General features: G+C 40.4%; 1 protein-coding gene across 2 annotated transcripts in view; it reads right to left on the bottom strand.

Annotated features, from left to right (window-relative positions):
- The window catches only part of TTC39C (tetratricopeptide repeat domain 39C), a 55,344-nt gene that overhangs the window by 22,528 nt on the left and 17,774 nt on the right, over window positions 1–15,042 (bottom strand). The window contains exons 1-4 of one of the 2 annotated variants that reach the window (XM_054637103.2): window positions 13,627–14,016; window positions 2,887–2,935; window positions 1,270–1,398; window positions 198–312 (exon numbers count right to left, since the gene is read on the bottom strand). In XM_054637103.2, the coding sequence (XP_054493078.2) occupies window positions 198–312; window positions 1,270–1,398; window positions 2,887–2,935; window positions 13,627–13,760 (427 nt within the window). In that variant the 5' untranslated portion in view covers window positions 13,761–14,016. Of the gene's footprint in view, window positions 1–197; window positions 313–1,269; window positions 1,399–2,886; window positions 2,936–13,626; window positions 14,017–15,042 lie in introns of those variants that run through there. The other variant, XM_077184878.1, reaches the window with a different exon arrangement.

Genomic DNA, 15,042 nt, shown 5'->3' with positions numbered 1-15,042 from the left:
CAGCAATCCATCTCATTTTTCACCACTACCTACACAAAGGTGGAATACCTCTGTAAGTGTACCAGTCTTGGAATGTTTCAAATGGAACTGTGCTTACAAAACAATTATTTTTACTGAAAGCCATATGGTTATTTTATGATCAAGTTTTATAAAAAAGACATGCTAAAATATATCTAAATATGAAAGCCACAGCACACCTGATAACTCTTGTTTTACAAACGAGAGCACAGCCAAGTAGACTTGACAATCTGCTACAATTATTTGTCTTTGTAGACGATCTATCATGGATAGAGTAGATTTTCGTCCATCAACCTGTTTGGAATATACAAACACAAAGCACAGTAAAATATTAATGAAGATAATACAGAATACTTGTTTAAATCTGAGAAATTAAAAAAATCCAAAATTAACTGCAAGTGGTAGTATTGCTACTAAAATAACTCAGCATTTTGAAGTTCAAAACTACACTAAAATTTCTCAGACAGATTATCAAGCAAAATCCTACTCAACAGAGAAATTTTACACATACACTACCACTTATTTTCCCCAAGGTTCTACAAATTGGCATAACAGATTTAAATTTTATTTAATTATTACTAAATGCATAAGACATGCAATTAAGAGATATTAGACAGGAAGAGCACAGAAAAGGGTGTATGACAAGTGGCAGGCAGACAAGAGGAGAGAGTTAAGTATGACAGGTTAACCACTTTTCACCTAGCAAACTAAACACTGAAGAGAAATGGCTTCTTTTTCTGCTGTGTCACACTTGGCAGCCTGCTCACTGGATGCTTCTATACAACTACTTTAACTTCTTCTGAATCTCCATGCTTTATTCTTCCTTTATTATTTAGAATGAAAAATCTAAAAAAGGAAGGAAAATTCCCTAGGAATATGCCTGGCTCACAGCAATCTGCAGCCTCAGCATCACAACTTTTGAACATTATGAGAGCATGGATGAATTAAAGTTAGCCTGAATTAGACAGACTACCAGCTTCCTGAAATAATTTTAGTAGGTTACAAATTTGCATGTGCAGGAAACAATTACTAGCATCAGCAAAACCTGACACTTTAGAAGACACTTCACTCACCTGAGACTAAGTATTTTAGAACAAATAGGAAATACAAGTAAAATATTTGACTGAATTTCCAGATTTATTAATAATCTCAATGGCTCTTCACATAACAAAAATCATCTTTTCAATATACAAATAAGACAGAAAGGAAGTTTCCAGAAAAAATTATTTAATACACAAATTATGTTCTTACATTCTTTTTAATTTTATTCTTGATTGTTTCTATAACTCCCGCTTCTTCACTTTCACAAAGTTTCTCTGTAGCCTTTAAGTCATCACATGCCAGTTGCATTTTCTCCTCTTCAAATGTCATCATGGCATTCTATTAAAAAACAAGCACATTTGAATGATAAAAACCACAAATACTTTTATTTCTACAAAAGCTGTAGGATAGTAAAAATTTTCATAAAAACCGGACAATAAAACTTTTTAACCTGCAGTAGTAATACACATACATCAGTGCAAACACTTCTTAGCACATAAACATCACACTAGAAAGTTCAGATCTTTACCAAGATTTCAAGACAATGAACTCAGAACAAACTAAGGGAAAACCTTCTTCTTAGACCTTTATATACAGTCAAACTGAATGCACCATCAGATTACTTTAAGCAGAAGAAAAACTCCTATACATTCATTTTTAATTTTTGTTATGTAAGGCATGGTTTGCATCTCTGCAAGTATCTGTTTTTATTCATTCACATAAAAAACAGGCCTTCAAAGTCAGTAACAACAAGCAGCTATTAAATTCTTCAAAATAATAGCCACAGTCCCTCCACAGGCAAGAAGAAAAAGAAACCACATCTGACTGCAACTACTGCTGAACCAACTGAAAAAAATTTCAGGACAAGTAACGTCTTTTCTTGGAGCTTATTAAACAAAAGCTCTGAATGACACAGGCACACCAAGTGCTATTGCTATATTTAGAACAGCAGCTAAGCAAGATACTTTCAAGATCCTCTGATGCTGCACTGGTTCAGCACATCAATTCAGATAAGCAAGCCTGAGAGATTCTCTCTTTCCCCTCTCCTCCACACCAACTTAAAAGGAAGCATATGCCCCAGGAGGTTTCCTAACCAGTGTATTTTTCCATATTGCATACTAGAGAGAATTCATATTTATTTCATTCACACATCATGTATTTCTGGCATATTATAGTAAATTCTGTAAATTTTTCAAAATAGTATTACCATAGATAATTTCTGGTGAGATCTAAGATGAAGCAGCAAAGTCAGAATAAAGACAGTCTAAAAAACAAGATCCAAACACTTTCTAATACACCTGCTCAGTTTTTATACATGGAATTATAATTCCTTGTAAGTTATATAAAAAAAAGCATTTAACAAACCTAATTTGTTCACTATGACTTTTTAGTAAATCTATCTTCTCAGTTCTCATCTATCCAAAATGGAAGCAACGTGAATGGATTGAATTACAATTTTCACCCAGAAGTACAGATGGAGAAATCTTCAATAGCAAAAGTTACCAGAAAAACAGGCATTCATGAGTTTTATTTTAATCAAATAAATAAATAACTCCACTGCTCACTTAAGAGAACTTTTTATTATGGCTCTGTTAATGGAACACATAAATATTTAATACATTTAAGCTGAATAGCAGAACCTTTACTTTCTATTTAAACCACATGGGTAAACAAGCTTTACATAGCATAATGCCTCATTCTCCAGCTATGTTTAACCTATAAATTTGGAAAAAAATAGTCTCAGAAAAAGAAAAAAATTAGAGTATTATGAACACATGTATGCACATACAGCCATGAGATGTATATTCTCTGCTCTCATCTACTCACCAAAAAACTGACAAAACTGGCTCCAAAACTCATTAATGGGCTATGGTTTCTGTAAACAAAACAAAAAATAGTTACTATATTTGTACATATTTCCTGTAATAAAGACCCATATTGAATTCCTTAGGTTTAGCTTGCACGTTTGTAAGTAAGTCTTGATGGGTATTTTGTATCAAGTTACAAAGATATCTGCAAAACATAATGGAAACAGAAAACCAAAAGCTTCATATATCTTACTATACTGAATATATCTTACAAAAATAACTTTTCGGTATTACAATGCAGCATATTTAAATTACATATTTTAAGAGAAACCACTGCCATCAAAATACATTCAGTTCAGGTCAAAAGAAAAAGCTACAAAACATTAAAAATCTGCCAATTCTACTCTCTTCTTGTAATTCACCACTACGATTTTGTCCTAGAAAACCAATGGTAACTGGTTCTATTAAGAGAGCCCCATTTCCAACTGTTTCTATGAATTTAAGTCAACCTATCCACTAAAAAAATGTGTCTACTACATAATGAAGTTGTTGTAATACAAGGTTCTTAAAAGGCTTATAGTTTTGTAGCTGTTTTGTTTCAAGCTCAGAATCCATATCTTCCTACCCTGTGTGGATCAGCTTTAAGATGTTTCAACCTATACTGTTCACATGGCTTTTCCCAAGGGTGAAATCACAGCTAGATCAAAAAATTCAGGCAACCAAAACCATGGTGATACATCAGACACATTTCATGAGGCTACAGTAATGCCACACAGAAGGCACTTAAAAAAAAAAATTAAAACATCAGGACCTCAGTGGTACACCAGTGATTCACATTGTTCAGTGGTGGGCTGCCAGGTTACATAAAAACAGACTTCCAGGATCTAAGAAGTATAATTTGGGCTAAAGAAACATATACTGCTACAGTAAAGCACCCAATTTTTGTTCAACTTTATTCTACAAGCATTATATTAAAGCAGAGTTTTAAAATAGCAGAGATATTTGAAAAACACAGAGAAATAATTGCATTGCTAAAACACAAATTTCCAGTAGCGAACCTGTATTATACAATACAAGAGTAGTTTGGCTGTTTGGTGTTTTGTTTTTTTAAAAGAAGCAATGTTTCCCCCACACACACCTTTTCTCACTTTTGATTTAGCATAAATATCTAAAAGCAAGACCATGAACAAGAATAATGAGAAAGAAAAACAGGGAAGACAAGCAAAGCATGTTGTAACAGGAAAAACCTTCCCTTTTTATACACACTGCTCAATTCTATATATACACCTAAATGTAAGACCAATACAACTTGTCACATTTTCCCATTCTTTTTTCCAAAGGAAAAATAGGTTGAGTACTTCCCCCTTTGATAGCAGGCAACAAAGAACAGCTGCCAGCAAATGTCTCTGCTTCTCAGTACCTGGACTGTGCTCTCCCAGCAGCTGTGTTCCACAGGGCAGCAGCAATCAGCCACACAAACTGCACTTGCTGCAGCTGGCACTTCCAGCATGAACCCCTGCTCCAGAGGGCACATGGCTCCCTCATAATCCCTTTCTCAACCCATGAGGTATGTGGGACCATCCAGCAGCCAGTCCTACCACCATACTCCCAGCACAACCTTCACCACACATTCCAAGGTCACACCTGCATTATCAACACCCAACTGATCTAAAACTGCAGAACAGATCAGCACAACACCACACAGATTGTTTTTATGTCTGTAAGTACAAAGCTGCTTTTACATCACATTTCAAAGAAGCTCAGAAATAAAGCAAATGTTTCATTTTTGTGTTTCCTCAGACCCACTTACACAGAACACAAGCAGTTCTGGGGGGTTAAAAAACATTAATGTCAAAAACTGAGACAGTTAACTATAGTTGAGAGCCAGCTGTTCTTTAAAGAGTGCAAAATATACTGAAGCAATGAAAATTTGCCCAAGTATTCCAATGTATATTTGTCTGAGTACAGCTGAGTTTCTTCCCCAAGTACATACTTACCTTTTTCATCTGACCTTTCAAAACTGCTTCCACACTTGCACTCTTGACACTCACTGCTACTTCTGTTCCCAATTCATCCCCCATGATCAAAGATGAAACAACAAAAAAATCAAGAGCCACTTTATTATTCCATTCTGAAATTATCAGTAGCTATAATACATGAGGTAAATGTCACACATCAGTTCTTTTTAACTTTCACTTACACAATCTATAAAAAGCATTGCCATTACAGCACATATGGGCTGCAGCACAAAAGGACCCTGAAGCAAGGAAACATGATGCATAATATTATCCTGTGTCTGGAGATGGTTCTGTTGAGACCATTAAGTTTGGCAATCAAAATATCAAAACTTTACTGTAGGAGTCCCCCACACAGAGTTTGTGTCATCACTAAGGAAAATCAGGAACACTACTAGCACATTCCTACATAGTCACTGGGTAGAAACTGTAACTGCAGCTTTATGGAAGATCATTTAGTAAGGTAATTTCAGTGCTTGAAATACAATTTTAAATAATAGCCATGTTATGTGCTCAGTCTTTGTAAGTATTATGTTGACTGATAAACTCTTCAACAGGTTAAGGTCATCTTTTCGTTGACAGCTAGGAAAAGTTTCAAATGGCACAGTACTGTCCCAGTAAAAACTGAGGTGTGACTAATGATGACAGTAGGTTTCTGGGAAAAACACAATCCCACAGAAAGCTCAAGCTCCTTGTAAGTGACCTTCAGCTTCAGACATGAAGCTTCATCCTATTTGACAGACAACTCCAAAGTTGTTAAGAAACAAAAAAATGAGGCAGCACTTGAGAAGATATTAACAGCAAACCAAGGGCTGCATCAATGCTCACAGGAGCTATGGAACCGAATACAAATTAACACTGGGACACTGCATTACCCAAGTTGTCCTCATGACTTTGAAAGCAAAAGCCTCCTTTAAGTAAAGAAAAATCTCAAGACTTTTAATTAGCTCAAAGATGAAAGGAAAAAAAAAATCAGTCTCCAGACATATTTTGTAAAACACAGTTTGCACTTCACCTGGGAAACTAGGACTCAGAAGATAACTTTTTTATAAGAAAATATGGTATTAACACCATTACTGCAAGATACCACAGTAAAAGGTCCAATAAAGTTGGCATGTGTAACTAAACTTAAATCAAAAACTTAAGAGCACTGAAGTAGAACTTTCTTCCAGACATATAAACTAGCATTACACAAGACATGGCTTCTCCCAAAAAAACGTGACTGATTTGCCTCATTTCATAGCATATATTTAAGGTATTAACTCACTTTCAGAAGAAAGGTGTCCACTATGCCCCATTTGCACACATGATGATAACATTCAGGGGTTTTAAGCTTTGGTTTAATAATGCTGACATAATACAGCCCAGTTTCATGATTAAAAAATACATCTGAACTGAAGCACATAAAAACAAACCAAAAAAAAATCAATTACTTCTCAATATTTTCTTTTTTTTTTTTTCCTACAGCTATTTCCAAGACAGTATTTCACTTCTTCACATCAGCTTCTAAAGCTACTACAGTCTAGCTCAGGTTTAAATTTAGAGCAATGTAATTAATTTGCCAACACTTCCTCACTGTTTTTCTAGTCATAGCTACTTTAACCACAGTCCATCAAGAATTCCAGCCATCATGCTGAGAGTGATGCTCAGGTTGAAACAAAACTAATTAATTCTGTCCACAAAGTAAAAGAATAAAGCAAAATGGCATAATTCATCTAAGTTCACAGATAAATATAGAAGCAGGAACTGAATATTTTAAAACAAGGCATAAAATATGTAAATAGAAAGGTAAGGAATTTACTGCAACAACATACAAATCCTTTGGTCATTATTCCATCACAGATTATTTTAAAATGTGTTCTAGAAATTGTTTGTGAGACTACAAAGATGACAGAGACATGTATGTACACCTCTCATCCAATACTGGTAAATGAAATACCCATGGTAATAAAAGTGTTATGGAAGCATTACAGTATTTTATCACATTGAGAACTGCAAATATCAGATCTAGGTTTAGTTTACATTTCATAATCATCCCAAATTTGTTTTGTTAAATGAACCCTCAGCATACATTTCTATTTTTACTAGGAATATACAACCAGAAGAGAAATTCAGGAATATAAAAATAATTCTGTGGCCCTGCTCTATCCAGTTTTTATCCGATTTGTTTTGTCCTCCTGCAAATTAACAGGAGATTGTTTTGCTCTAACTTCAGGCTATGAACTTTAGACACACAACATCAAAACACTGGAGATTAGGAGAAGAATTTTCAATTGCATGTTTAATTTGAAAACTAGTTACAAAGGTGAGAGACAAGCTAGTTATATCAGCAGATTTGTACTAATTCTCCACTTGCACTCTCTAAATCTGTCAGAATTGGGGACTTAAGCAAAACCTTTTTTTTCCAACCTGACCAAAATCACTTTCCATGACCAACTGCAGCAGCTTAACTGACATCATGTAACTTCTTTAATACCTTGAAAATCCTGAAGTAGATTAAAACAAAAACGTATCTATCCTATCACAACAGCCTGAAATACTTTCCCAGAAGCAGCAGATCAATGAGTGGGTGCACTAACATGAGTAAAAAGTCTTTAAAGCATTTGCATTTTTCACAGAATTAATTTAGGAAGATCTGCTTACTATCACACCTCTTCTGCCATCTCCAAACCTGACTTCTAACCTCTGAGTTATAAACCCAGATTTTAGTTTAGCTTTCTGTCATCTTCCCTTGGACTTCTAGCCACCAGATACTGCTCCATATTCTACCATTTTCTCTGGCAACACCACCTGTCTCTGTCAAGAAGTCCACAAAAGTGATCATCTCTGCATACCCAGCTCCTTGAAGATTTAAACTGCAGAATACTTAAAATATTACTAATCTATCCAAATAGCCAGAAAACTGATGCTGGTTTGATGTGCATCGTTATTACTATTACTCTGCCTGGCACTGAGCAATGAAATCTTGTCTCACTGGGGTACACATTTAGAATACTGCTATTAAAAATCACTTCCCTTACAAATAACTCCCTTTTCTATACATCCATCTAGCAGCTGCTCCTCTGCCCATGGCTGCAACAAACAAAAGCACACAGGGTTGCTAGCAGGGCACTCACGATTTATTCTCACGCTGCCAATCCAGATGCTATCATCCTTTGCCCAACCAAGTGACGTCAGCTCCTGCTCTGCTGCCCTTATCTTTAGAGAAGCTGCTGCAGCATCTACTAAATCACTTCAGTTTTGCTCTTAGGGTTCCTTTGCTGAGGTCTATAAGCAAGAATTTCAGCAGTGGTTAGACAGCCCATACATGGGTCATAATCCACCTACTGATCAATGTTGGTTTAATGTCACCTTGCCTCAACTTGCATTTGGGTCAAAAGTATTTTGGGCCACAGAACATTTTAAGTTGGTAATATGAGGTTCAAATGCCTATTCATAATGGACTTCTGGTTCATGACTAAGTTTGTGTGTCTGTAAATATACATGATGTAGCACGTTACCTTTAAATTAATTTCAGGTTTTTTAAGCAGCCATAGTAAGCTTTTCCCCATTTGCACCAGCTTCCAGTTCTCCACATTCTGCTTTACCCTGGCAGGCTGAACATGATGTCTTTCTATACTAGCCCCATTCTTTAAACCTTTACACATTTTGTCTTATAATCACATTTCTCTATATAATCTTCAATTTCTACTGTGGATATGACCTTACTGTATACATTTTACTTGTCATTTTGTGCCATTTATCTTTCCATTAGGAAATTTTTCCAGCCTTCTCAGATGTTAAAATCATTCACGCACAGTCAAATTTCTCTTGGGTAGGAGACAGAAGATTGTTGGATTTCTCGTGAGATAATAGCCCTGATCTTATGATTTATGCCCTGGCAGCCAGGAGGGCCAACCATGTGTCCTGGGGTGTATCAGGCACAGAGTTGTCATGCAGTCAAAGAAAGTAATTGTCTGCTCTGCCCTGGGGCAGCCTCAGCTCAGGTTCTGTGCAGTTTTAGGTGCCACAGTGTAAGTAAGGCACAAGGCCATCAGAGAGCATGCAAAGGGGGGCCACAAAGGTGGCAGTGAAGGGCATTCAGGAGAAGTCCTATAAGAGTGGCTGAGGTCACTTGGCTTCTGCAGACTGGAGTAGACAGAGAGAAGACCTCACTGCAGCCTACAACTTGAGGGGAAGAGGAGGGGCAGACACTGATCTCTTCTCCCTCAAGACCAGCGACAGGCCTCAAGGGAATGGCACAAAGCTGCACCAGGGGAGGTTTAGGTTAGGTATAGGAAAAGGTTTTTCACCCAGAGGGTGCTCGAGCACTGAAACAGGCTCCTCAGGGAAAGGGTCACAGCACCAAGCCTGACAGAGTTCAAAAAGTCTTTTTGGACAATGATCACAGGCACATAGGGTAATTCTTGGAGTTGTCCTCTGCAGGGCCTGGAGTTCAACTCATTGATCCTGATGAGTGCCTTCTAACTCAGGATACTCTATGATTTGACAATTTACATTGTGAGCCAACATTCAGAGAAAAAACTCCTGGCTTTATTTAACACAGTCTTCTCTTAGCTGGAGGAAGTTTTTTAATCATTTTTGAATTGCAAATGCTCTTAAGAAGTGAAGAATCAGCAAAAAAATAAGTTCTTTTGACAGTTTCTTTCCTTCTTATATGTCTAGAAATCCACAAAGCTACAAGGGGAAAAAGAATATTCCAGCTCAGCATTCCTTCTAGTGTCAGGGTGGTTCAGCAAACCAGTACTATCCTGATGCTTGAGGGCTCCATCTTCATTGTCTATGTCCTTGGTTAACCTCCATACCTCTTACAGTTTCCATAGACACTCAAAAGTTTAAACTGATGAGAACTAGGACAGAGTCAGCACTGTTCAAGCTGAATACAAAGATTGATATCTGACAGTTCCAAATATGAGTTAGCACTGAAGGAACCTAGTATGGCTACAAGCACTAAGGACAGTGGTGCTGTCTGGTAAAGATCTACAAAAATACCACATCCACTGGTATTTAATTCATGATCAGAACATCATCACCACCAGCAGGTAAAGGATCTGGACTTAGAAAAAAAAAAATAAACTCGTGAAAAAGCATATGCAGATATACATGCTACATGTAGATGATTTTTCAAACCCTACTATCTTCCCTCAAGTATAATTTAAAACAACAATACTCCCAAACAACACCTGACAAATCATTAAGTGCTTTAGTGTGATAGTCAATGCAGCTCCAACTACATGTTGTATCTGGCACACAACTGAATATTCGTCTTCTTCAGATCCTCTATAGATGTGTACATGAGCTGTAACCACTGGAAGACAAAACACCACTCTCCCAAGTCCAACACAGAAATCATGATTCTGCAGCACATAATTTCAAAGTACAACCACTTTCAATAGGCAAGACTTTACTGGTGTGGATATGCATATGAAACACAGCTGCAATTCCAAGCCCGCTTTACTCAAGGACTGCATTATGATCAGCTTTCAAATGTAACTGACTTTAGGCTCAGCAGTCAGCTTTCTTTTGACAGTTTTTTTCTTATATGCTTAGAAATCCTCAAAGCTACAAGAGGAAAAAGGACACTCCGGTTCAACACTCAATAGTTTCTGGAAGATGCAAAAATGCAGAAGAGCAAAGAAAAATACATACTGCCTGTTTTAGAGACAAGGTTGCCTATTGTCCCATAAGGATAAAGGCATTAATTTGAATTCTTCACAAGATCTTTCAGGTGGCAAATTAATTTAAAATTTAAGTAAAAAAAAGCGGAATCAAAACCAGCAGTTTCTAAGAAACTGTTTTAGGTAGCTTAAGTGATGTGGCTACTGAAATGGAAGTTTTGCTGAGTACCTCCATTCTTCACTTCTACAATTCATTAATAACTGTTAAGCTTCTGAAAGGAGCTAAACTACCTGCATAGGCAGTAGTTTAGAATTAACACTTTCTACAAGAAAGGTCACCTGAAATACAGACAACACACACCCATATCTAGTTTAAAAAGCTGCATGCCATCAGACATCTTTGACATCTAGTACCACTAATTACAAACACTGATATTACATTATGGAGAGCTTCCAAACGCTCCTCGTTTGGCTTACCAGCCCCATCAGAATGGGTTCTATTGCATCATTCCAAGCAGACACCTAATTCCAAAAACATATTCATTAAGAATGCATGCAAGCAAACATATATAGCACTGATTAAGTCCTTGCAAAAAGAACACATTCAAGACAAGCACAGAACCAAAAACTCTTGGGAAAAACAAGTGGTCCTCACTGCAAATGTCTCCAGAATTCAGGTTTATAGGAAGTTGAGCTTAACTTGCTGCATCTTCTCCCCTGTATGAAATCCAAATTTTCATACAGTTAATCTGCAATTCAGTAAGGGTTTATTAGTTCACAGCAAGAGGAAAGCTGCTACAAATTTTGGGATGAAGGACAAAGTTTTTAAATTACTCTGAAAATCTTCAGCCCAAGAGAGCAATTATCAATTTATGAACCATGAACTATTAATCTTACGAAGGGATTCGTATCTACTCCTTGCAGGGGGTGTTTAAAAGCCACAATCAGAAAGTACACTGAACTCAAAAGGCATTTCTTGATAAAATCAAACAAAGAAAAGCCTGCAGCTGGCAAAAAAGATTGGCAGGTTTCTCCATTTAAGATATCTTTAGTAATAAAACCTTCTAGATAACCAAGAGAAGTTTGCAGAAGAAATCATTATTCACCCTGTCAACGGAGGATTAAACTGCATTTTGAGAACAGGAATCTTAAAAATTTTACTCCCTACAACTCCTTTAAAGTTTAAGAAGCATCACATACCTAGAATCCCCAGACTACTTCCAGATTCAGACTACTGAGAGAAAGCAATGGCAGAGCAGAAGCGAAAGTAGGAGAGGAAACCACACTGAGTGTTCCTTAACTGGCACCTTAAAAAAATTACACAACACAAAAGCACGCAACCAAAACCAACAGGTTCCTTAGATACACAGAACAACTGAGGGCTTCAAAAGAAAAATACTCAAGAAGTAACTCATAGGGTGCAACTTCACATGACATAGACATGGCAATTACAGACAGGGTTTAGTGGTGTTCTTGGCAGTGCTGGCTCAAGAGGTGGACTTCATGCTTATGCATGTGAGGAATGCAGAATTGGACCTTGCTTGTCACCTGCAATATTCCAGTTAGTCCTTCACAACAGCATTTTGTGTAACATAGTAGTATATACTGGAGACAAAAATGACACATTTAATATTAACCTGTTGCAGGTACACAAAGTGTTATTCCGTTGTTGCTGTTTTTAAGCAAAATGTTCTTAATGTGTCTCAATCCCTGCACTCCACTTCCAACCATCCTTTCTGTAAACAAGATTTAAATACATAAGTACATCATCACTATGAAGTTCTATTTTAAGTCAACCAAAGTCTTTTTTAATCATACAGACAACAGCATAGTGCATATTAATTATTTAGAACGTATGCACAATTACAGCAGCTCAAGCTCGAGTGGAAGACATTAGTCCTAAGAAAAGGAGCAAGGACAGGTAGGGGCAACCTTTTCTTTAAGCCTGACTTACACAGCTGCACTAATGCTGCTCCTACTTAATGCCAGATGCCTACTTAACGCAGAAACGTAGACATGATGTATGTGGGGATTATGAACATAATCTTACAGCCAAAGAGAATCACAGCAGCACTCACAGACCTTTTGCTGCTATCTATTTTGTGCGCTGAAGACCACACACGAGCATCGGAGCGAAAACCCCCCAGGACACATCTCCAGCCACACCTGAGTGTTTACACATTCACGACAGCCAAATGCACACAGCGCTACCGAGGGACCCCTGCTCAGCCCTTCTCCACCCCTCCAACGAGGCACCATACACCCCCCACATCATCCCCAAGCCCCTTTGGCCAAGAAGGCCAACAGAACCCTGGGATGCATTAGGGAGAGCAGTGCCAGAGATTGAGGGATGTCAAAGCACACCTGAAGTGTGTAAAGTCAAGGTAAAGTCAAGGCACACCTGAAGTGCCCTGTTCCAGCTCTCTGAGTACAAAGGAGCTATGGAGCTCCTAAAGCGGGTCCAGCAGAGGGCAACGAGGATGACTGGGGGACTGGAACACCTCCCTGAGGAGGAAAGGCTGAGGGAGTTGTGCCTCTTCAGCCTTGAGAAGAGATGACTGAGAGAGGACCTCGTCAATGTGTATAAAATTGACCCATCCAAAGGGAAGGTGTTAAGAGGATGAAGCCAGGCTCTCCTCGGTGGTTCTAAGCAGTAGGACATGAAGCAATGGGCAGAAACTGATGCACAGGAAGTTCCACCTGAACATGAAGCGGAGCTTTTTTACTGTGTGGGTGGGTGACCCTGCAGGGGAACAGACTGCTCTGAAAGCTTGTCGAGTCTCTCTCATTGGAGATATTCAAGAACGATCTGAGGACAATCTTGTGCCATGTGCTCTAAGATGACACTGTTTGAGCTGGGTGGCTGGACCCACTGCGGCCCCTTCCAACCTGACCGACTCTGTGATTCTGTGAAACATGCGTGTCCCTTCCCCATGAGAGCGCTGACCGAGGCAGTGACCAGCAGCACCGACCCTTCCCGCTCTGAGGGGCCGGGCAGGGCGAGGCTGCCCGCCCCCGGGCCCCCTGCGCGCCCCCCGCCCGCTCACCGCCCGCCCGCGGGGGCGGAGGGGCCGCGCCGCGGCAGGGGCCCGGCGAGCGGGCGGCGGAGGGGCGGCCGGGACTGACCTGTATTTCTTGAAGAGCTGGTCGGACTCGCGGAAGCCGTTGTTCAGCAGCATGTTAATGCCGGCCAGCGCCAGCTCCGAATCCTCGATGGGCAACGGCGCTTCCCCGTCCTCCCGCTGCTCCGAGCCGGCCATGACGATGAGGAGGCAGCGGGACCCAGCCGACTCTCCCCTACCTTACTACCTACGTACCTACCTACGTACCCAAGTGCCTACCCGCCCACCCCTTTCCGAGCAGCCCGGTGCCGCCAAGGCGTGCCTGCGGGACGAGCCGGGAGCGCCCGGTGCTCGCGGAGGCGCGAACTCCGGGTGCCGCTGCCGCAGCCGCTCCGCATCCGCAACCGCGCCGAAAGCGGCGGCGTCTGCCCCGCGCCCCAGCGCGCAGGCGCCGCCACGAGGCCGCGCAGGCGCGGGACCGGCGCCGCGTGAGGGGCTGGGGGCGCAGCGGCCGCCGTGGGGCTCCTCCTGTGGCGGCGCTGCGCTGACGGCCCTGCCCGCGGCGAGTTCAGCCGCATTTTGCGGAATCACAGCCTGTCTTGGTTTGGGGGGGATCTACGGGAGTCTTCGAGTTCATCTCCCATCCCTGCATAGCCATCCCAGAAATCTCACTATGCGCTTGAGGGCATTGTCCAAAGGCTTCTTGAACTCTGGCAGGCTTGGTGCTGTGACCACTTCCTTGGAGAGCCTGTTCCAGTACTCAAACACACATTCTGGGTGAAGAACCTTTTCACAAAATCACAGAATGAACTAGGTTGGAAAAGACCTTTGAGATCATCAAGTCCAACCTATGATCCAACACCTCCTCATAAACTAAACTATAGCACTGTGTCCAGTCTTTTTTTAAACAAATCCAAGGACGGTGGTGACTCTCCCACCTCCCTGGGCAGAGGGTTCCAGTGCCCAATCACTCTTTCAGTGAAGAATTTTTCATTATAATATCCAACCTAAACCTCCCCTGATACAGGTTCATTCCCTCGAGTCCTATCACTGGTCACCACAAAGAAGAAAGAGATCATTATCTGCCCCTCTGCTTCCCTTCACGAGGATGTACAAGACTGCAATGAGGCCACCCCTGAGTCTCCTCCAGGCTGAACAAACGAAGTGATTTCAGCTGCTCTTCATATGGTTTCTCCTTCAGACCCTTCACCATCTTCATTGCCCTCCTTCCAACACTCTCTAATAGCTTAATGTCTTTCTTACATTGTGGCACCCAAAACGGCCCCCAGCACTCAAGGTGAGGCTGCCCTAGTGCAGAGCAGAGCAGGACAATCCCCTCCCTTGCCTGGCTGGCAATGCTGTGCCCGATGCCCCCAGGACGTGGCTGGCCCTCCCGGCTGCCAGCGCACTGCTGCCCCTGCCTCCCTGTGCCACCCTTCCCTCCCCATCCTCACACCTCACCTTGCTTTGCTATCAGGTG

Source organism: Agelaius phoeniceus, chromosome 1, assembly GCF_051311805.1.
Source record: "Agelaius phoeniceus isolate bAgePho1 chromosome 1, bAgePho1.hap1, whole genome shotgun sequence".
Taxonomy (NCBI): Eukaryota; Metazoa; Chordata; class Aves; order Passeriformes; family Icteridae; genus Agelaius; species Agelaius phoeniceus.
This window is presented reverse-complemented; position numbering and strand designations above follow the sequence as displayed.